Source organism: Salvelinus namaycush, chromosome 15 (assembly GCF_016432855.1).
Source record: "Salvelinus namaycush isolate Seneca chromosome 15, SaNama_1.0, whole genome shotgun sequence".
NCBI lineage: Eukaryota > Metazoa > Chordata > Actinopteri > Salmoniformes > Salmonidae > Salvelinus > Salvelinus namaycush.
Window position 1 is genome coordinate 36518482 of NC_052321.1, and position 23546 is coordinate 36542027.

The 23546-nt window shown below is 48.5% G+C and overlaps 1 protein-coding gene across 1 annotated transcript in view; it reads right to left on the reverse strand.

The window, feature by feature from the left end:
• LOC120060485 (spectrin beta chain, erythrocytic-like) overlaps positions 1-23546 on the reverse strand; it is a 54460-nt gene that overhangs the window by 6003 nt on the left and 24911 nt on the right. Inside the window, exons 6-34 of the mRNA XM_039009837.1 lie at positions 23182-23262; positions 22747-22862; positions 22389-22501; positions 22057-22244; positions 21624-21741; positions 21213-21371; positions 20664-20966; positions 16484-16634; positions 15933-16072; positions 15484-15687; positions 15052-15327; positions 14532-14782; positions 14146-14283; positions 13663-14020; positions 13332-13526; positions 12837-13043; positions 7859-8061; positions 6682-6772; positions 5783-5929; positions 4985-5248; positions 4578-4805; positions 4216-4428; positions 3862-4029; positions 3420-3550; positions 2898-3102; positions 2354-2577; positions 1941-2091; positions 665-909; positions 139-277 (exon numbers count right to left, since the gene is read on the reverse strand). Coding sequence (XP_038865765.1) covers positions 139-277; positions 665-909; positions 1941-2091; positions 2354-2577; positions 2898-3102; positions 3420-3550; positions 3862-4029; positions 4216-4428; positions 4578-4805; positions 4985-5248; positions 5783-5929; positions 6682-6772; positions 7859-8061; positions 12837-13043; positions 13332-13526; positions 13663-14020; positions 14146-14283; positions 14532-14782; positions 15052-15327; positions 15484-15687; positions 15933-16072; positions 16484-16634; positions 20664-20966; positions 21213-21371; positions 21624-21741; positions 22057-22244; positions 22389-22501; positions 22747-22862; positions 23182-23262 — 5407 coding nt within the window. The remainder of the gene's footprint in view (positions 1-138; positions 278-664; positions 910-1940; positions 2092-2353; positions 2578-2897; positions 3103-3419; positions 3551-3861; positions 4030-4215; positions 4429-4577; positions 4806-4984; positions 5249-5782; positions 5930-6681; positions 6773-7858; positions 8062-12836; positions 13044-13331; positions 13527-13662; positions 14021-14145; positions 14284-14531; positions 14783-15051; positions 15328-15483; positions 15688-15932; positions 16073-16483; positions 16635-20663; positions 20967-21212; positions 21372-21623; positions 21742-22056; positions 22245-22388; positions 22502-22746; positions 22863-23181; positions 23263-23546) is intronic.

The window sequence follows — 23546 nt, forward strand, 5'->3', positions numbered from 1 at the left end:
CAATTCACCTCTACTTGATTGCTTGCATACGCTCTCCTCGCCTCCTTCTCAAAACACATTGGAGGAGAAGATCTGAGGGAAGGGAGAGGCGTGGAGATAGGATGCAAAGAATTGACATAGAGCCCTGGTGTTCCTCACCTCAACAGAGTCTTTGTGTTTGCGAGCCAGCAGAGCTTTGCCGTGCTCCTCACATTCAGAGAACTTGGGTCCACGCTGATCGATCTCTGACATAATCCCTTGGTGGTATTTCATCAGCAGCTCTACTGATGACACGTCCCTGCGGAGAGAGAGGTAGAAACAACATGTGATCGTCTAGCTTTATCGCTTTATCCTCTATCTCTCATCCTCTATTCCTCCATCCCTCACCCTTCCTTTCTCCCCGCATCCCCTCACCCCTCCGTATCCCCAGTCCACTCTCTCCTCCGTTCCCTGTTGTTTAGTCATTTTGAAGATGTTTTTCTCTGCATATATTCAGGATGTGTGGTATACACCTTGTGACAATTAAACCCACAACTGTTGTTGCAAATACCTGGCTCCAACCAACAGAGCCATGGGACCCCCTTTCCTCCCCTGTCCTGTTCACCTTAAACTCAGAACCCAGAACCAAGTTTCGCCTGCACTAGCTAGCTAGCATTTATGTTAACAGTCTGTCACATGAGATTACCGTGGTTTCTCCTGTGTCTCTATCTGTTGTATGGTGCTCTCCATCCATGCCATGAGGTCTCGAACCATGGTGAAGAAGCGGAACTTATCAGCTGTCTCCTCCAGGCGTTTCCTGCGGCCGTCACAGGCATCCAGCAAGGCTTTCCAGGCCTCCACCACCTCCTTCTCCTGGGTCTGGATCTCCACAGCCTGGTCCCCAGCGTACTGGGCATGCAGACGGACCGCTGTCTCCTGGAATTGCTGCACCTGGTGGTGGAGAAGGAGGTAGGTTGAGGTGGTGAACTTAGATATAGAATCTCTATGGTGGTGACTATGTGAGAGCAACATTACAAGATGATGTTATAATACTGTTATTGCATCAAATGGTTGTTTTATGTAATAGAATACGGTTCTTAGAACACTCTCATCTGTGCGTAGTCTCCTGAGTTGGGCCTCTGGGGGCTTAATGCTCACAGTGGATTCACAATGCCTTTGGTGATAAAACCCAGACCGCATTCCATAGCATGAGTTGGTGTTTGTGTACTGGTTGGTACCAGGGTGGAGATGGCTCAAGTGTGGATAATGATGAGGGGAACCTTGTTTTTGGGGCCAGACCCTGGTTTCCAAACAAAGAGAACAGTCTTTACAGCTGATACTGTCTGCTGTGAATTATTAATTTCTTTCATACGAACTTTGTGACCCATTGTGACCCATTCCACACATCTGTTGTTTGTCATGTAGACTAAGCGGGTGTATCTTGCCATTTAAAAGATCTTTGTATCCTTTGTGTCGGGGCTCTCAATGAATCATCTAAGAGTGGTTCGTCGACGAGCCATCGTAACTGCAGAGCACTCACATCATTCACTTGTGTGTGTGTGGTGTGACATGCTTTCCTTATTAATAAGTGAATAAAGATTTGGTTAAAGTATAACTCTGACTTGCGTGATGAGTTTGTCTCTCCTCATTTGATAATACAGAAATGAACCACGACACCCTCGATGTAGAAGACTTTCAATCCCATTTCCCATATTTTCTTTGTCGTCCTTCGAGACGGATTCGAGCGACTCCAATCACGACTGGCGTTCAGTGTTATTGCAATGTGTTGTTACAGGGAGGCCAACAAGGCATACAAAAACAAATTCTGTCTTACAACTACTCACCTTGATATAACTTGAAATCTACATGGCTGTACACTATCGCCATCTCTAAGTCAGCATAACACCTCTTAATATCTTAACGCTGCCTCTCCCGTCGACCTCTCAAGGTAGCTTCCCAGGTAGTAGGGGGTTAAGGTGTACCTGTTTTCCCAGGGCGCTGATGTCCCTCTCGAAGGTGGCGTGCATGCGGTGGAAGGTATCTGCCTTGCTGAAGTCTTCTCCCAGGTCAGCAGGAATCTCATTATGTTTCTCCTGGATCTGAGCCACCAGCTCCTTCCCATCATCGAAGTACCTGAGAACCACCAGGGCATTCTGTTACAGCTGAGCACTCACTGTACCACTATTGTAGTATACAACTGTAATCTGTCAGAAGTCAGATCTCAACCGTCTATGAAAGGAAAAATGAAACGTCTTCACTGTCTGAAAAAATGACAAATTATTGTCTTGTGTTTGCCTTGTGTGTTTGTCTTGTGTGTTTGAGCCTAGGCATACAAAGTCAAAAACAGTTAGTGGCATTAATGGACTATTTGCCAACCAATTGTGTCCAGACTCACTTGAGCAGGTCATATGAGGCTTGTAGGAGCTGAGCGCGGGTGTCTATGAGTTCCAGTAGGTCAGCCCAGCTCTCATTGACGCTGTCCTTCCACTCGGCCATGGCAGAAGCCTCTGTGTGGCCCGCCTCAATCAGTTCGTCTATGGTCTGATTTACATAGTCTACACGCTCCTGCCCCACCGTCCCTGTCTCCCGGGCAAAGTCACGGAACTTGTCCCTCAGGATCTGGACGGTTTAGATTTGGGGAGGGAAATGACAAAGGAAATAGTTTTAAAAATACGAGAGCTCAATCATAAGAGCTCTCAAGCTTGGATATACTCCATAACAATACAGAACATTACAGAGAGAACCCAATACAAGGTGTAACTTCACATTCGTGCTTGGACCATTCTCTATCCCTTCAGCCGCCTAGAATGTTCCATTAACTCGATCGTCCCCCTCCCCCCCCGCTTTTCCAAGAACCCCATGGAAGCTCATAGAAACCCTCCAGAGGTCCTAGACTGAGAATCCCTGGCCTCTGTATTTGGTATGTATTCCACCCTCACCGTGACATGGTCCAGGTCCTGTCCCATCTCCTGGGAGGAGGCCACCACATCCCTCTCAGCGATCCAGTGCTCCAGATCCTCCACCTCTCGGCTCAGCAGGAAGTGATGATAGACATGGTCCAGCTTCCTCCTGCGGTCCTCTGCCAGGTCCTTCAGACCAGCGTACTGCTTATCTACCTGGCCCTGACGACGGATGACAGACTCACTATCGGGAGGGAGGAAAGGAGAGGGAGGGAGAGAAAGAGCGAGTGACTGACAAGATGAGACAAGTCATCACCATGCATCAAGATGTATCATAGCTGTCTGATCTTTGTGTGGTAAGGGACCCAATCGCAACCACACCCATCACTCTCAATACTGTTACACAGTGAGGAACAAGAGACCAATTTGAAAAAGGGAGGATTCTCCACATGTATGCAACATAGTCTTGCATAGTCTGAGGCCTACATAGGAGGTAGTGATAGCTATACTGTAGTACCCAAGGTAAGCTGACTGAACCCTAAATATCTAGGTTCCACTCACCCATCAGGGTGGTCCTCGTTGAGCATCTTCTGTGCGCGGTCAGCCAGCTTCTGGATGGCGTCTGAGTAGTCATCTACAGCCTCCTTCATGATCAGGTGACGCTTCAACATCAACATGGCACCCCGCTCATCCTTAAGAGAGGTGGAGGGGGGGGAGAAATGAACACTTGAAAGCCACAATCTTTTATATGTTTTTTCAGCCAAACAGCAGCCCCACCGCTTGGTTTACTATGAGGGATGGGATTGGATAAATGTCACCACTCTCGATTCACCAGTGGAGCTATGGTTGCAAGGACCGACAGTCCATAAGATCAACTTGATAGTTGTAAATATATTTGGAGTGCAATGCCTTGGCCTTCTCATCAGCAATCATGTAGAGTTCCTGCTCTTCTATTCAAATCTCATCTCTCCTCCCCTTTCCTCTCCTCCCCTCACCTCCTTACCTTGGCTTTCTCATCAGTGATCATGTATAGCTCCTCCTCTCCTATCCAGGCCTCAGCTTCATCAGCGTCATTATAGTACTGTTGGGCCAGGTTAGATCCGTTCAGCCTGTCTCTCCTCTTAGCCATCTCATCCTGCAGCCGAGACCACACCTCCTCCAGCTCCTTCACCTGGAGTCAGGGACACAATATATAACAAAAACAGTATCAGTAACAAACCATTTCAAAAACAAACCATTGAAAACAAGCAAAAATGGGAAGAGGTGGAAGGAACAGAGGGTGAGGATAAGGGACACGGGGTAGAAAACAAGAAGTGTGTACGGGCGTGTGCACGTGCAATCGTGAGCATGTGCACACCTGCTGTCCAATACGCTCAGCCTCCGGCCCGCCCGCCTCTGTCGCGGCCGATGCCATCCTCCGGCCACGCTCCAACACCTCATCCATCCGGGGCTGGTGACCCTCGATCTCCCTCTGTAACGTCTGGTTCTTCTTCAACAGCATTTGGCCTGCTTGGAGATTGTTGCCATGTTCATCTGACATCGCAAGGGGCAACCTCTCCTCGACCCAGAGCTACGATAGAGAGAGAAAAGGAGCGAGAACAGAACAGTGAAACACATAGCGTTCATGTCAGCATTTCTCTGAGGAAGCATTCTGACACGTTTCAGATGGAAACAACAACACTGTAATGGTGCTGATGATAAGCTGAAAGGCATCCTCACAATCTCATCAGCCAGGTCCCTGTAGAACTGGTGCACGGCCTTGGCTGCCTCCAGCTTGCCCCTGCGCTGGGACAGGGGGTTGAGGAGCTGCTGGAAGTCCATCTGGATAGCTTGCTGCTCAGTCTCAAACTGGTCCTCCCTGCTCCCGGCTAGGCCTCCGTGCTTCTCGACAGCCTTCTGGAGCTCTTCCAGCTCCTGCGCACGGTCACGCACCTGGTTCTCTGTTTGCTGGAGGGGGGGGGGGGGTTAAACTAGTGGCTGGGCAGACTGGAGGCAGAACTGATTTTTTCTCACCAAGAAGATTGGAACTCTCCGGCTTATGGTCCGGAGTCTAGAGTGCTATTGTTCGATCAACCTCCGAAACTGGGGGAGTAACATTAGACAGACACACCCCTCCACACACACACCTGGTGCTTCTTGAGCAGGATGTTAGCGTTTGTGAGGTCCTTGACCTCGTCGTCTCCCTGTAGCTCCTTCTGAAGCTCAGCCAGCCACTTCTTTATGTCGGCCAGACTCTGGTCAAAAAGCTCGGAACGGTTAGCATCAAACAGCAGACGGGCCTTGTTCTCGGCAGTGGACTCTAGCTTGTCCCACAGCTCATGCAGCTTCGCCAGACGCTCGGTCACGATGGGCTCGAACTCAGGTTTGGCATCCATCAGCTCCTGGCCCTCCTGTGGAGGAGAAGAAGGGACGGTCACAGGGGAAACGTTCATACTTGTTATATGATCCATCAGCGCCTGTGGCACATGTATGATAAGTAATATGGATGGGATGTACACCAGGAATAATTCAAGTAGGCTATATGATTACTGGGATAGACTCGCGTCATGTCCAGTGGGTGTACTTGTACATTAAGCTGCCTCACGATCCACAAACAGAAGATCATGCCTTTTGGGACATTCTGGCTCGGGGCAAGGCGAATGACTTTGTATATTATTATTTCAATCCAAAATCATAATGTTAAGTGAACAGAAACAGAAGACAGTTAAGCTAGATGCCTTTGCGAAGAGCAGGGTTGATGTTAAACGTCACATGGACAATATTCTTACTTATTACACCATGTGGCATATAGCAAGGATGTGACCACAAGGACACATAGAAACTGATACTGTAGTGGAGCGAGCGTACAGGCTCTGACAGCTCAGTGTAGCTATGTCACTTTGCACCTTGCACACACACACACGCATGCATCCACACACACACACCTGGTCTATTTTGTTCAGCCAGTCTTTGTTGGAGGACAGCTCAGCCATGAAGGCCTGATGCTTCTTCCACTTGGTGTGAATGTTCCTGTCCCCGTCATACGACACGTCCTGAGCCGTCAACATCTTCTCGTTTATCCACAGAGTGAGCTGAAGAGAGGGAGAGGACAGAGGGTATGGAGAGGAGGGGGAGAGGAGGAGGATGGACAGAGGGATTGAGAGGGGGAGAGGAGAGGATGGAGGGGTGAGGAGATGGAGGTGAGAGGCGGATTGAGAAAGGATAGTTGAGAGGATGGAGAGAGGGAGTGGAGAGGGAGAGGATGGAACGAGGGAATGGAGAGGGAGCGGATGGAACGAGGGAGTGGAGAGGGAGAGGATGGGGAGAGGGAGTGGAGAGGGAGAGGATGGAACGAGGGAATGGAGACGGAGAGGGTGGGGAGAGGGAGTGGAGAGGGAGCGGATGGAACGAGGGAATGGAGACGGAGAGGATGGGGAGAGGGAGTGGAGAGGGAGCGGATGGAACGAGGGAATGGAGACGGAGAGGATGGGGAGAGGGAGTGGAGAGGGAGAGGATGGAACGAGGGAGTGGAAACGGAGAGGATGGAGAGAGGGAGTGGAGAGGGAGCGGATGGAACAAGGGAATGGAGACGGAGAGGATGGGGAGAGGGAGTGGAGAGGGAGAGGATGGAACGAGGGAGTGGAAACGGAGAGGATGGGGAGAGGGAGTGGAGAGGGAGAGGATGGAACGAGGGAGTGGAGAGGATAGAGAGAGGGAGTGGCGAGGTGGAGGATAGAGAGACGGAGATCAACACAGACTCAGCGCAGACAAGAACAGTAGTAAGAAGTAAGACAGGAACACATTTGCTGTGATGTGTTACCAAAAAATGAATAAAATATCTTACATCCTGTGTGTTTTGCAGGAAGTGTTGAAGATCACGGTTATCCTTGAGTACCCCTGTAATGTCGTTGGCTTTGCCTCTGTTCTTGTGGTACCTGCAGATCGAAACACACAGACACAACAGAACAACACGTTAGACTCAGTCCCATATCGCCACGGTCGTGTTCATATTAGGGCACGCAACGAAAACATTTTGAAAAGACAACTAAAACGAGCATCTCTTATTTGAGTCCCTCCCTGTTTCAGTCCATTTTTCTCCGTTTGGTGCCTAATGAACATGACCCAGGTCCCCACAACAGAGACTGATGGTAGGGTGTAAACAACACATGCAATCCCCTCTACTGAACCTTTCCAGTTCCAGCCCCAGTGCCACACAGTAAAGAGTCTTTACTAAAGACCTTCCACAGCCCCCCACCCCTCCTGATCTCTCAGTATAGCTATCACTACCTCCTCTGGGTTGAAGAACACTCTCTCTGCGATCAATACCCATCATAGCAGGCACCCGGCGCCCTCCAACCGTCTCCCTCCCAGCAGAGTAGAGTGAAGCCGGATGGGATTATAATGGCGTGTGTTAATGGGAAAAGGAGCTCCCTCCCTCGCCTCTCCCCCTCTCCACTAGACCAATGTTAACACTAATTATGTATTGCTGACCTAGCTGACTTAGAATGGCAGGCTAATAGCAAGCTGAACTACTGTACAGTATGTCTACGTCCCAAATGGCACCCCATTCTCTTTATAGTGCACTAGTTTTAGCCAGGACACATCGGGCTCTACGTAGGAAGTACTGCACTATGAAGGGAATGGGGTGCCATTTGGGACACACGCTATGCGTTTCATGCTCCTCAAAGTGGCAGGATAATAGCTAGCTGAACTACAGTATGTGATTAACACTCATTACTGAGGGAACAGACGAAACAAGTAAAGGTCAATAGGTCAGATAATGTAGAGTAGAGATTTTCTCTGTGGAAGTTCATTACAATATGTACAGACAGATCCTCTTATAAACCCATGGCTGACATTAGAATTAATTGTATAAAAGAGAGCCATTTGTATTAATTTATAGTTCATAAACTAAGAAGTTTTTTACGTCTTTTCAAAGAAAGCTGATGTCCTTTGGGTGTTTTTAAATTTTTAAATTTTAATTAAGCAAATATGAGACCAGAAAAAGATCCAAGACTAACCTGTCCTGGATTAGGTCCATCTTATCTTGGATCCTGGGGGAGTAGAGGTTCCCCCTGTCAACCAATCTCTGTCCCCCCTCCAGCATGCTGGCGATCTTCTCCATGTTGGCGTCCATGGTGCAGACGAAGTCCTCGTGCCTCTTCAGGGCCTGCTCTGCTCCGTCCAGGGTGTCAGGCTTGTCCGTGTGGGCCAGAGTGTACTCCTGAAGTAAAGAAATAAAGAATCCACAACCATTACGTTAGGTGCTGACTAACAGAAGATAAACTACATCAATGTACTCTTGACCCACCCCACTCACAAACATAGCACAGCACCCTTCAAATTGTTCACTTTCTGCGTTACATTTTTCAATTTTCATTGGGTTTTTAACTCTATTCATATTCCACGTTTCGAGTTTTCACTTTATTATTGACTCTCCACAGTCACAAACATAGCTCAGCAACCGTCAAATAGTTCCCTTTCTGCTTTACAGTTTTCGATTTTCATTGGGTTTTTAACTCTATTCATATTCCATATTTAAATGTTCACTTTATTTGCCATGTGTGATGAATACATCGAAAATCCTACTCACTCCAGCATTCACAGTAAAACCCACAGTAAAAACACAATACAAAAACAACAGGGAAATGTGATACTGTAGTAAAGGGAAAATCACAACATTATTTGTTTATCTTCATACGTATGTAAACCTTTATTTCGCTTTTTTCAGCTAGGTTTCCATCCAATTGGCGACAGATTTTCATGCGAATATTCTATAATCCACATGAAACAATATGCGTATTTTCCCACCAGAGATGTATTTCCATCAAATTCACTTGTGGACAAAACGGCTGTGCGTGATGACGTAGTGCACATAAAAAATAACTTTTGCAGTTCAATTTCCATGTACCGAATGAAATAAACAACTTAAATGGGTTTCCATCACATTTTCAACTCTACTGACGTCACATTTTTTTAAATATATCTACCCAGCTCAAAAAAATAAAGGGAACACTTAAACAACACAATGTAACTCCAAGTCAATCACACTTCTGTGAAATCAAACTGTCCACTTAGGAAGCAACACTGATTGACAATAAATTTCACATGCTGTTGTGTAAATGGAATAGACAACAGGTGGAAATTATAGGCAATTAGCAAGACACCCCCAATAAAGGAGTGGTTCTGCTGGTGGTGACCACAGACCACTTCTCAGTTCCTATGCTTCCTGGCTGATGTTTTGGTCACTTTTGACTGTGCTTTCACTCTAGTGGTAGCATGAGACGGAGTCTACAACCCACACAAGTGGCTCAGGTAGTGCAGCTCATCCAGGATGGCACATCAATGCGAGCTGTGACAAGAAGGTTTGCTGTGTCTGTCAGCGTAGTGTCCAGAGCATGGAGGCGCTACCAGGAGACAGGCCAGTACATCAGGAGACGTGGAGGAGGCCGTAGGAGGGCAACAACCCAGCAGCAGGACCACTACCTCCGCCTTTGTGCAAGAAGGAGCAGAAGGAGCACTGCCAGAGTCCTGCAAAATGACCTCCAGCAGGCCACAAATGTGCATGTGTCTGCTCAAACGGTCAGAAACAGACTCCATGAGGGTGGTATGAGGGCCCGACGTCCACAGGTGGGGGTTGTGCTTACAGCCCAACACCGTGCAGGACGTTTGGCATTTGCCAGAGAACACCAAGATTGGCAAATTCGCCACTGGCGCCCTGTGCTCTTCACAGATGAAAGCAGGTTCACACTGAGCACATGTGACAGACGTGACAGTCTGGAGACGCCGTGGAGAACGTTCTGCTGCCTGCAACATCCTCCAGCATGACCGGTTTGGCGGTGGGTCAGTCATGGTGTGGGGTGGCATTTCTTTGGGGGGCCGCACAGCCCTCCATGGGCTCGCCAGAGGTAGCCTGACTGCCATTAGTTACCGAGATGAGATCCTCAGACCCCTTGTGAGACCATGTGCTGGTGCGGTTGGCCCTGGGTTCCTCCTAATGCAAGACAATGCTAGACCTCATGTGGCTGGAGTGTGTCAGCAGTTCCTGCAAGAGGAAGGCATTGATGCTATGGACTGGCCCGCCCGTTCCCCAGACCTGAATCCAATTGAGCACATCTGGGACATCATGTCTCGCTCCATCCACCAACGCCACGTTGCACCACAGACTGTCCAGGAGTTGGCGGATGCTTTAGTCCAGGTCTGGGAGGAGATCCCTCAGGAGACCATCCGCCACCTCATCAGGAGCATGCCCAGGCGTTGTAGGGAGGTCATACAGGCACGTGGAGGCCACACACACTACTGAGCCTCATTTTGACTTGTTTTAAGGACATTACATCAAAGTTGGATCAGCCTGTAGTGTGGTTTTCCACTTTAATTTTGAGTGTGACTCCAAATCCAGACCTCCATGGGTTGATAAATTTGATTTCCATTGATAATTTTTGTGTGATTTTGTTGTCAGCACATTCAACTATGTAAAGAAAAAAGTATTTAATAAGAATATTTCATTCATTGAGATCTAGGATGTGTTATTTTAGTGTTCCCTTTATTTTTTTGAGCAGTGTATATATATATATATATATATATATATATATATATATATATATATATATATATATATATATATAGCGAGCGTGACCACTCCGGTATTGGCACGTGCGGGTATAGCTTACTTGATGAGATTATTATGGACAAAAGAGAGAGATTATTTTTATTTGTCAAACGGCAGCCAAGCATCGATCATCATGTCACCAGAATAAGACTCTCGATATTTATTGGAAAGGGGCATCAAGCTCATATGCACATAATAGATAAAAGCTAAATGACATATATTATTGCATTATCGTCACCTTGCACATTCACCACCCTGTGAAGTTCAAAACGTATTTAATCTGTAGCCTAATAAACGGCGTGCTTTCCCAAATCGTATTGGGAGGACAACACAACATGGCATCGCTTGCCATGTTATTCAAATCAAATTCAAATTCAAATCAAATTTTTACTTACCGGTCCATTTCAAACAATGCTGAGTTAATGATACAATAAAAATATATAAATAGTGACACGAGGAATAAATACACAGTGAATAACGAATAAAAATAAAGAGTAAAAGTAACATGACTATACAATGCATTCGGAAAGTATTCAGACCCCTTGACTTTTTACACATTTTGTTACGTTACAGCCTTATTCCAAAACGGATCAAATAGTTTTTTCCCCGCATCAATCTAAACACAATATCCCATAATGACAAAGCAAAACATGTTTTAAGAAATGTTTATTTATTCAAAATAAAAAACTTAAACATCACATTTACAGGCAGCGATTACAGCCTCGAGTCAAGCTGCAAGCTTGGCACACCTGTATTTGGGGAATTGCACAGCTATTTTCAGCTCTTTCCATTGATGTTCGATAGTGTTTAAGTCCGGGCTCTGGCTGGGCTATGCAAGGACATTCAGAGACTTGTCCCGAAGCCACTTCTGCGTTGTCTTGGCTGAGTGGTTAGGGTCGTTGTCCTGTTGGAAGGTGAACCTTCGCCCCAGTCTGAGGTCCTGGGCGCTCTGGAGCAAGTTTTCATCAAGGATCTCTCTGTACTTTGCTCCATTCACCTTTCCCTTGATCCTGACTAGTCTCCCAGTCCCTGCCGCTGAAAAACATCCCCACAGCATGATGCTGCCACCAAGCTTCACCATAGGGATGGTGCCAGGTTTCCTCCAGATGTGAATCTTGGTATTCAGTCCAAAGAGTTCAAACTTGGTTTCATCAGACCAAAGAATCTTGTTTCTCATGGTCAGAGAGTCTTTAGGTGCCTTTTGGCAAACTCCAAGTGGGCTGTCATGTGCCTTTTACTGAAGAGTGGCTTCCGTCTGGCCACTCTACCATAAAGGCCTGGTGGAGTGCTGCAGAGATGGTTGTCCTTCTGGAAGGTTTTCCAATCTCCACAGAGGAACTCTGGAGCTCTGTCAGAGTGACCATTGGGTTCTTGGTCACCTCCCTGACCAAGGACCTTCTCCCCCGATTTCTCAGTTTGGCTGGGTGGCCAGCTCTAGGAAGAGTCTTGGTGGTTCCAAACTTCTCTTCCATTTAAGAAGGATGGAGGCCACTATGTTCTTGGGGACCTTCAATGCTGCAGACATTTTTGTACCCTTCCCCAGATCTGTGCCTCGACACAATCCTGTCTCAGAGCTTCTCAGACAATTCCTTCGACCTCACGGCTTGGTTTTTGCTCTGACATGCACTGTCAACTGTGGGACTGTATACAGACAGATGTGTGCCTTTCCAAATCATGTCCAATCAATTGAATTTACCACAGGTGGACTCCAATCAAGTTGTAGAAACTTCTCAACGATGATCAATGGAAACAGGATGCACCTGAGCTCAAATTTCGAGTCTTATAGCAAAGGGTCTGAATACTTACTGTGTGAGTGTGTGGGTAAAGTGGGTGTGCATAGAGTCAGTGCAAGAGAGTTAGTACAAAAAAGGGTCAATGCAGGTAGTCCAGGTAGCCATTTGATTATCTATTTAGCAGTCTTGTTTACAAGTCTTATGGCTTGGGGGTAGAAGCTGTTCAGGGTCCTGTTGGTTGGTACCGTTTTCCATGCGGGAGCAGAGAGTACATTCTGTGGCTTGGGTGGCTGGAGTCCTTGACAATTTTTTGGGCCTTCCTCTGACACCGCCTGGTATAGAGGTCCTGGATGGCAGGGAGCTCGGCCCCAGTGATGTACTGGGCCGTATGCACTACCCTATCAATACCTGCGCATAAAAGCGTTTCCACCGCTATTTCTCACATAATTAATCTTACGAACACAAAAGATCCCACGTTGTCTCGGGTATTTTGTTTTGTCGACATTTGGAAAGTTTACCGAAAAATGTGCTGTTTCCATCAGGTTGCGACAGCCTGTACTTTATTCACATAAAAAGGTTGGATGGAAACCTGGTTAAGGAAAACAATTGCTTTCTTTCAATATAACAACCTGGTATCACAACATTGGTTTATCTTACCTGGTTGTTGAGGATGGTCTCCACCTGCTTGGCGTCCCTCATGAACTGCTGGAAGCCCAGGCCCTGGTCCAGGAAGCCCTGCCTACTGTCCCACATCTTGTGGAGCTCGTCCCAGCCGCGGTCCAGACCCTTCAGCCTCTTGTCCAACTCCTGGTATTGAGGGTCATCCAGCTGGCCCTGGGTCACCGCCACGCCCGTGTCCCTCACCTAATGTAATAGTAATCATAAGATGCCATTTAGCAGACATTTTTATCCAAGCAGTGCAGTAACTGTATACATTTCAGTATATGTGGCCCCAGCAGGAATCCAACCCACGACTCTGGCATCATTAGCACCACGATCTTACTAACGGAGCCACACAGGATCACATACTTATGTCACTGCCTTGATAACTCTTTGTAAAACTATGCCCACTGTTCTAGCTGTGTGTTGTGGATTTGTGTAAGATTTACTTAAAATCTTAACAAACTTTACACTTTACAACTTGAAACTAACCTTGTAGTAGTCCTCCTCGTGTGTGCCCATGTCGTCATGCACAGCGTCATGGAGGCTCAGCAGCTGCTCTGCTTGGGGCAGAGTCTCAGGCATATCCTCGGACGCCACGGCCTTCTGGGTCTTGAAGAGCCAGGACTGGAAGTCATCCATGTCCTGCAGGAAGTTCTGCAGCTTGGACACCTCTCCCAGAGAGTCCTACAATACAACTTTATTAGTCCATTTGTTATGGAGAAGTGCACAACATAAATGTGTTTTCTGCTTGTTTCCCGACACAGACGTAGACCCAGACACACACGCACAAAGATGCACACGCACGCATGCACACACATACCTCCCGGTCCTTCAGGGTGGCCTTCAGGTTATCCCAGGCTGCGTCCAGCTCGGCTCGTCTAGCCAGGATGTCTGCAGCGTTGTCCGGGTGATCCTTGGCCAGCTGGTCCGCCTCACTCCGCAGGAAGGTGAGCTTGTCTCCGATGGCGGCCAGGTCGCGCTCCATGCCATAGAGTTTCCTCTGGATGGTCATGACAGCGTTCAGATCATTGCCCAGTTCCTGGGTGGATTCGATGACCCGGGTTTTGTCTTGAATCCAGGACTCTGTCTCGTCACACTCCAGGCCATAGTTGTGGTAGCTGAGAGCAGAGTCCACCTTCCGCTTCCTCTCCTCAAACATGGCCTTGAAGGCCTCCCACCTGGAAGAGAAGAGAGGGTTAATAGTAATGTTACTGTAGTCTGTGGATCATAATGACGACATGTCCTTCTTGCTATGAGTATATACTACGTCTACACATGAACATCACATCATCATGAGTCTCACCTCTTATTCAGTTTCGTCTGGCATTCCTTCACCTCTTTGGTACGAGGGTGCCTGCTGTCCTCAAGCTGCTTCACTGCTTTGTTGACATCATCAACCCGTGACTGGACGTTAGCCATGTCTGAAGAAAGTATACTCAACCTGAGAAGAAAAAAATTGTAAGCACTAAATCAAACAGTATGCACCAGAGCAAGCAGGTTACATTCAGAGCAGCGACCAATCCCCCATCAGTCAATCCAACTATAACCCGCATAGCATACTGGTACACGCACATTTGCAAAGATCTGATACAGATGTGATTGGTGTCAGATTTATACAAATGTTAAAGTACTGTTTAACATTGCTGGTACCCCAACAATATGACATGACGTCATATCTGTGGTTTGTACCTGTTCTGCACCACCTCCAAATCCTCTAGTTTCTCAGGCACATCCAGCCCTACCAGCCAGGTCTCCTTCTCGCCCATCCACAGCTCACAGGCGTCTGTCTCGCTGAAGATGATGTACAGGGCCATGGCATCATCCAGCTTCTTCTGTCGCAGGTCGCACAGGGACATCAGCTCCATGTACAGGTCTCTGACTTCCTGCAGACGTCTCTGGATGTCCGGCGTGTGACGCAGCTCCTCAGGTAGCGCCGCCGCCTGGTCATAAAAAGTTCCGGTTTATTAGCCATATGTAATAAATACATTGGGGAAATCTGGGGAAATCATCAGAGCTCTTACAATAAAAACAGCATTAAAAACAGTAAGATTAATCTGGATGAATATCAACAAATATACACATATGTGACAACTAACGGTTAAATCATAACGCTAACATAATCTAGTAGATCTTAATTGTAAAGCTATGTAAAGTATAGTAAAACAGTTTTATAGGCAAGAACCAGCCATTTGGTCAGTCAGTTATTTACCTGTTTGGTCAGAGCGTCAATGGTGGCTCCGTTCTTGGCGACGTCATCCCTTAGGCCTCTGTGTCTCTTCAGCAGCCTCTGCGTGGTATACTCATCGTGACCCACTTCATCACTAGTCATCTGCCTCTTGGCATCCAGCAGCCAGGGCTTCAGGTCATCAGCATCTCCCTGGAACTGGAAGAACCTCTGGGTGTCCTGGAGGTTCTGCCTTCTGAACGCTGCCAGCTCCTCCAACTGCTGCCACTGCCTCCTCACGTCCTCCATGCGATCCCCGACCTTAAGATAACATAAACAAAATAATGACTTTATTGTCCCCATGGGCACATTGTATTTGTGGCCATGTGCAGACATTTAAAGACATGTCATGTATAAACACATGATATAGACAGTTACAAACAAAAGAAATACAGTCAACGTGGGGGAAAAATCTACTTGTGGTGTGCCGAAGTGTCCAGCCTGGATTATGTTGTCTCCTTCGTCCATGATCTCCTGCAAGTGGGCACGGCGGGTCCCCAGCTCGTCCTCGAAGGCACTGTGTTTGCTCTGCAGAGCCAGCACACTGGTCAGGTCCTTGCCGTAGTCCAGCGAGGAGAAGATGTGCTCCTTCTCCTTGATCCAGCTCTCCAGCTCGGCCATCTAAGATCAAATAAGATATACTCCATAGTCATTTATCACAGAGACACTGAAATGTGCATTTTTCTTTATCATAAAAATAAGACATATTTTATAGTCAATTATCACAAAAACCCCTTGAGAAACACACATACAAACACCCACGGAGAGGGTTGGAGGACAGGGTTCCGCCGCAGTGCGTCGCCCCTGCAGTAGGGCCTTGCTTAAGGGCAAGACCTTTCAGTTGCCTATCTCTGTAGCCTACATACCTCCCAGAAGAAGTTCCAGAGACGTCGTGACTGCTCCAGTCGGGCACGGCGCTGGGCTGCCAGTGCACACAGCTCCTGGTAACACAGGTCCAAGTGTTGCACCCGGTCCTTAATCACCTGGGGGTCACAGGGCTTGTAGCCTGGGAGGTGAGGATGGGGGTTGATTTAAAAACAAGAGCTACCTTTTGGCATGATTATGTGCTGTATCTTTTAGGTTAACACTTTACACAAAGGTATCTTTTGGGTTATACTTTAGAAAGGGAAAGAAACGGAAAGGGGGATACCTAGTCAGGTATACAACTGAATGCATTCAACTGAAATGTGTCTTCCATATTTAATCCAACCTATCTGAATCAGAGAGGTGCGGGGGGCTGCCTGAATCGACATCCACGTCATCGGATGAAGGTATGTTTTGGATTACACTTAACATCTAGGTATACGCAAAAAGGATCATGTAAAGTGTTACCCTCTTTTGTAAGATGAGATGTACGGTCCAAAACAAGTTGCTAAGGAGGGGCAATTAAATGAATAGGAAAGTCGACTGCACTTACTGTCTCCATTGGCAAACTTGAGAGCAGCTGCATTGGCATTGTGAACTCTCTCTGCCTGCACTGCGATGTCAGCCTCCACCAGAGCATGCTTCTGGAGCAGGTCCTCCACCTCCAGCAGGTGCTTCCCAAAGTCAGGAGACAGCAGCCGAGCCTGGGGACATACCACAGGTTCAGCGGTCAGGGTTGAGAGGAAGGGGTGGGAGTGGTAAAGGAAGGGATCAAACACGGCAAAGGAATGTTCTGGCATACAGATGTGGGAGCGTAATTTGACCAGTAGTTTTGTCGCAACAAAATATTACTGCAGAAACAGGATGTGAACGTTTAGTCCATAATGATGCTTGATAGGTGGTTAGGTTAAAGTGCAATACTGTTAATATAACCATGTGTTAGTGTGGGTTTTCAGTGAATTTATGTACATCATGAAGCTCATCTGCATTTCCTGGTGCAGGAAAATTCTCACCAACAAAAGAGATTAAATGAAGATCCTACATCTATAGCTATAGCAGGGAGAAAGCTAATTCTAACCTTAACCAAACATGGCTTTTTCAGATTCATAATTTATAGATTCTGCACATGGCCTATGACAGTGGTAGGCAACTAGATTCAGTCGCGGAACAATTTTCCTCGGAGTGGATGGTCAGGGGGCCAGATCATTATAATAATTTGTACACTGCAAATTGACCCAAACAAAGCCCCAAAGAGATTGTATTTGAAAATAACAATAATTTCATACCTTGATTACATTGAGACATGTCTCTTTTTTTATTTGAGGCGATACTTAGGAACAGATTTCCTAAATTATACAAATGTTTATGTAACGGTTTTCTTCCAGGGGTGAAGGAGAGGACCAAAGTGCAGCGCGGCTAGTGTTAAACATGTTTAATAAAGAACAAGTAAAACACTACAAACAACAATACAAAATAACAAATGTGCAAAAACCGACACAGACCTATCTGGTGCAGACAATCACAGAGACAGGAAACAAACACCCACAAAATCCCAACACAAAACAAGCCTCCTATATATGATTCTCAATCAGGGACAACGATTACCATCTGCCTCTGATTGAGAACCATATTAGGCTGGACATAGAAACAGACAAACTAGACACACAACATAGAATTCCCACCCAGCTCACGTCCTGACCAACTAAACACATACAAAACAACAGAAAACAGGTCAGGAACGTGACAGAACCCCCCCCTCAAGGTGCGAACTCCGGGCGCACCCCTAAAACTCAAGGGGAGGGTCTGGGTGGGCATCTGTCCGCGGTGGCGGCTCCGGCGCAGGACGAGGACACCACTCCACCACTGTCTTTGTCCCCCTCCTTAGCGTCCTTTGAGTGGCGACCCTCGCCCACGACCTTGGCCTAAGAATCCTCCCCAAGGCCCCCACATGATTTAGGAGGTAGCTCAGGACAGAGAGGTAGCTCAGGACAGAGAGGTAGCTCAGGACAGAGAGGTAGCTCAGGACAGAGAGGTAGCTCAGGACAGAGAGGTAGCTCAGGACAGAGGGGCAACTCCGGACTAATGGCAGCTCCGGACTGAGTGGCAGCTCCGGACTGAGTGGCAGCTCCGGACTGAGTGGCAGCTCCGGACTGAGTGGCAGCTCATGACTGGAGGGCAGCTCATGACTGGAGGGCAGCTCATGACTGGAGGGCAGCTCATGACTGGAGGGCAGCTCATGACTGGAGGGCAGCTCATGACTGGAGGGCGTCTCTGGCAGCTCCTGACTGGCTGGCGTCTCTGGCAGCTCCTGACTGGCTGGCGTCTCTGGCGGCTCCTGACTGGCTGGCGTCTCTGGCGGCTCCTGACTGGCTGGCGTCTCTGGCGGCTCCTGACTGGCTGGCGTCTCTGGCGGCTCCTGACTGGCTGGCGTCTCTGGCGGCTCCTGACTGGCTGGCGTCTCTGGCGGCTCCTGACTGGCTGGCGTCTCTGGCGGCTCCTGACTGGCTGGCGTCTCTGGCGGCTCCTGACTGGCTGGCGTCTCTGGCGGCTCCTGACTGGCTGGCGTCTCTGGCGGCTCCTGACTGGCTGGCGTCTCTGGCGGCTCCTGACTGGCTGGCGTCTCTGGCGGCTCCTGACTGGCTGGCGTCTCTGGCGGCTCCTGACTGACGGACGGCTCTAGCGGCTCCTGACTGACGGACGGCTCTAGCGGCTCCTGACTGACGGACGGCTCTAATGGCTCGGGACAGACGGGCGGCTCTAATGGCTCGTGGCAGACGGATGACTCAGATGGCGCTGGGCAGACGGATGGCTCAGATGGCGCTGGGCAGACGGATGGCTCAGACGGCGCTGGGCAGACGGATGGCTCAGACGGCGCTGGGCAGACGGATGGCTCAGACGGCGCTGGGCAGACGGATGGCTCAGACGGCGCTGGGCAGACGGATGGCTCAGACGGCGCTGGGCAGACGGATGGCTCAGACGGCGCTGGGCAGACGGATGGCTCAGACGGCGCTGGGCAGGCAGGCAGCTCAGACGGCGCTGGGCAGACGGATGGCTCAGACGGCGCTGGGCAGACAGGCAGTGCAGGCGGCGTTGAGCAGACGGCCGACTCTGACCTGCTGAGGCGCACAGTAGGCCTGGTGCGTGGTGCCGGAACTGGAGGTACCGGGCTGAGGGCACGCACCTCAGGGCGAGTGCGGGGAGGAGGAACAGGGCTCTGGAGATGCACTGGAAGCCTGGTGCGTGGTGTAGGCACTGGTGGTACTGGTCTGGGGCGGGAAGGTGGCGCCGGATATACCGGACCGTGAAGGAGGACACGCGCTCTTGAGCACCGAGCCTCTCCAACCCTACCAGGTTGAATGGTCCCCGTAGCCCTGCCAGTGCGGCGAGGTGGAATAACCCGCACTGGGCTATGCAGGCGAACCGGGGACACCACCTGTAAGGCTGGTGCCATGTACGCCGGCCCGAGGAGACGTACTGGAGGCCAGATACGTTGGGCCGGCTTCATGACATCCGGCTCGATGCCCAACCTAGCCCTCCCAGTGCGGCAAGGTGGAATAGCCCGCACTGGGCTAAGCACGCGTACTGGGGACACCGTGCGCTTTACCGCATAACACGGTGTCTGACCAGTACGACGCCCTCTCACTCCACGGTAAGCCCGGGGAGTTGGCTCAGGTATCCAACCCGGCTTCGCCACACTCCCCTTTAGCCCCCCCCCCCCCCCCAAGAAATTTTTGGGTGAGCCTCTCGGGTTTCCAGCCACTCTGCCTTGCAAGCGCCTCATAATGCCGCCTCTCCGCTTTTGATGCCTCCAGCTCCGCTTTGGGACGGCGACACTCCTCTGGCTCTGCCCAGGGTCCTTCTCCGTCCAGAATCTCCTCCCATGTCCATTCCTCCTTGTACCGCTGCTGCTGTTGCTGCTGCCCGTTGCCACGCTGCTTGGTCCGGGTTTGGTGGGTGTTTCTGTAACGGTTTTCTTCCAGGGGTGAAGGAGAGGACCAAAGTGCAGCGCGGCTAGTGTTAAACATGTTTAATAAAGAACAAGTAAAACACTACAAACAACAATACAAAATAACAAATGTGCAAAAACCGACACAGACCTATCTGGTGCAGACAATCACAGAGACAGGAAACAAACACCCACAAAATCCCAACACAAAACAAGCCTCCTATATATGATTCTCAATCAGGGACAACGATTACCATCTGCCTCTGATTGAGAACCATATTAGGCTGGACATAGAAACAGACAAACTAGACACACAACATAGAATTCCCACCCAGCTCACGTCCTGACCAACTAAACACATACAAAACAACAGAAAACAGGTCAGGAACGTGACAGTTTAGCTGAATTCCTGGGGTCTTTTTTGACCAATTAATTATTTATTTTTAAATTCTCTCTCTCTCTCTCTCTCTCTCTCTCTCTCTCTCTCTCTCTCTCTCTCTCTCTCTCTCTCTCTCTCTCTCTCTCTATATATATATATATATATATATATATAAGTACTAAAAACTTTGGGGGCCCACGGACCGCCTGTTGCCGACCCCTGACCTTTGCTGTGTCTGGTTCCAATGGCTCAGTGGGTTAATTAGCATGTAACACAAGGGTTGTTGGTTCGATTGCAGCAGGGGCTAAATATAGTAAATACAATATGTACTATATCCCTGTCAATATCTAACATTCTGCAAGTCACCTTCGACAGATCATTTCTATGACCCTATTATTAATAATCTACCTTCATCTCATCGATCCAGTTGATAATGTACAACATCTCCTGGAAGATCCTCTGCAGGGTGAGGTTCTTGTCCAGGCGTGCCCTGCGAGCATTCAGTAGTTCCAGTAGGTAATCCCTTAGCCTCAGGATGTTTTCCTTGCGCACGTCGATGCGCTTGGCGTCATGGTAGCGCTCAGACTGCAGCTCTTTAGCGATGGCCACTATGCCCTGGATGCGTTCCTCGTAGGCAGCGATGTCCGTCTCGATGGCGTCGTGCTTCTTTTTCGCCGCTTCCACCGCCGGCAGGTCGTAGCCAAAGTTGTCCTGAAGGAGGAAGGTGGGGGATGTTTCAGAGGTGAAGAGGTTAAACTGTTATGTACGTCTATTTGGAGAAGGAGGGTATTCTGACTTGAGATCTGTGCAAGTTTTCCCTCAATTATTCCACTGACATCAATGAATGATTTTCGGTCCACTTCTCTCAGCTCTGAATTGGCCCCAAAATGAACAGCGCATGTCTGTTTTGTTATGGACTATATGTGTGCAGGTGTGCTGTCCAAGTGGACATATTACCTGTGCCACCAGTCTCTGGTTCTCCAGTAGCCAGGTCTCTCTCATGGCAGCTTTCCTGTCAAAGCGTCTGGCCATCTGCTCCAGCTTCTCCTGACGAATCAGCTCGTCTCTCAGGACACGCTCCCTCTCATGCTCCTCCCGTTCTAGGCGCTCCCAGGCCTGCAGAGGACAACGTGGTTGTTTAAAGTGCCGGGGGGCTACCGTAGGATTTTGTTATAATAAGTCATTATTCTGTCTTTGTGCTTGTGTCTTTGTCGATTAATAAATGACCCATTACTGAATTTACTAAATGTGTCTCCTCCATTCCTGAATCTCGGCAGACTCAAAATAGCGTCAGTAAGTACGGAACCAGCCGACTAAATTAAACTTACACTCTTTGTTTCAGTGTTACTGAAAACTCCGGTCTCTTACCCTGTTGATATCAGCCACTAGAGCCCCGTCCTTGGGGGTGTAGACCCTCTGGTTGTTGGCTCTCATGCGGCTCTGGATTGTGAACAACAGCATCTCAAGGTAACCTTTCTCCTGGAACCTTGTACATCACAGACAAAACAATAAACAATGTGTCAGAACCAGAACTTGTTGACCAGCACAGGAGGTTGGTGGCACCTTAATTGGGGAGGACGGGCTCGTGGTAATAGCTGGAGTGGAGTAAGTGGAATGGTATCAAACGTGTTTTCAAGCTAGAACTGGTGTTACAAACTTGCGGAAATGTTCCCCAAATTTCTAGTTTCGCATTTGGAGGATTAATGGAGGATTTCTAGAAAACCTTGATGTTTTTGGGGAAAATTGATTTGTGCAACCCTAGTTGGGGTATATTGTATTAAGGCATGCTGGTGTGACTAACTTGGGTGGTTTCTCCACGGTGCGGTAGGAGTTGAAAGCTTGGAGCTGCTGCTGGACACCAGTCAGAGAGTTGGCCAGTTTACGGTTGTTCAGGACGATGATGGTCTGCTCTATCCACATCAGCAGGTCTGACGATAGGGTCTCGTACTTGTCAATCATCTTCTCTGTCTCGATGGCATGGTCTAGCACCTAGAGGATGGACACAGAGGGCGAGGTCACCCAAACGCTTTGGTGTTTGGGTAAACAAAGCAGGCACGGATGTACACACACACACACACACACACACACACACACACAAGCATACACACACTGCATTATTTATCCCATCCTCACCTTGCCAACTCTCTTCCCCTCCACTGCTAGTGCCTTCATCTTGGAGAAGTAGTGGTAGAATGCCACAACGTATGTGATGATGGACTTCTCATCTGGGTTCTCCGTGAACACATCTGCAAACAAACAGACAGTCCATGAAAGCTAGAAGATCACTGGAGTCTTTTATTTCAGCCTTGAGTTCAGCTCATAAAGACTAGAAAGGACAGGTTACCCAAACACAGGTAAAGCGTAGTCCTGGACTAAAAAGCTATTTCAATAGAGATTATCCATTAAGCTTTTTAGTCCAGGTCTAGGTTTAATCTGTGTATGGGAAAATGACCCTTAGTTCTAGATGAGGGAACAGGAAATTGTCACTTGCCTTCAGGGTCTAACAGTTTGGTCACGCCAAGCTTCTGCTCTGCTACGTTGAAGGCGTTCTGGAGGTTATGGGTTGGGTTGGACTTCTTCAGGCCACCATAGTTCACCAGGTCTGGCCTGAGAGAGAGAGAGAGAGAGAGAGAGAGAGAGAGAGAGAGAGAGAGAGAGAGAGAGAGAGAGAGAGAGAGAGAGAGAGAGAGAGAGAGAGAGAGAGAGAGAGAGAGAGAGAGAGAGAGAGAGAGAGAGAGAGAGAGAGAGAGAGAGAGAGAGAGAGAGAGAGAGAGAGAGAGAGAGAGAGAGAGAGAGAGAGAGAGAGAGAGAGAGAGAGAGAGAGAGAGAGAGAGGTAAGAGAGAGAGAGAGAGAGAGAGAGAGGTAAGAGAGATTTGCCTGCAGCGAGATCCGTCGGAGATGGTACGGCATTATATCTCTTCTTACCTGTGTTTGTGTATGAGAGCATTGAACGCAATGCCATCTTTCCAACTGGTGGTGAAGTTGGTGATGTTCACGTTCGGATAGCTGTAGAAACACAAGAAGAAAGACAAAGAGTCAATGTCACGGACTGACCTCAATCACAAACTGATCCCAGTAGTTTACAGGACTTAGCAGCGTAATCAGAGAAACTGATCTCTAATCAAGATGGCGTTATCCAGGCAACCCTGATCATTGATCATTTTGCGGTTCCAATGTCTCAGTGAGTTAGATCATGGTCATTGGCAACATCAGGGCTGTGGGTTCCAGCACAGAATTCCATATCGAAGCTCGATGGGTCCTATTCTCGCACGGGCCAAACATTCTGAATA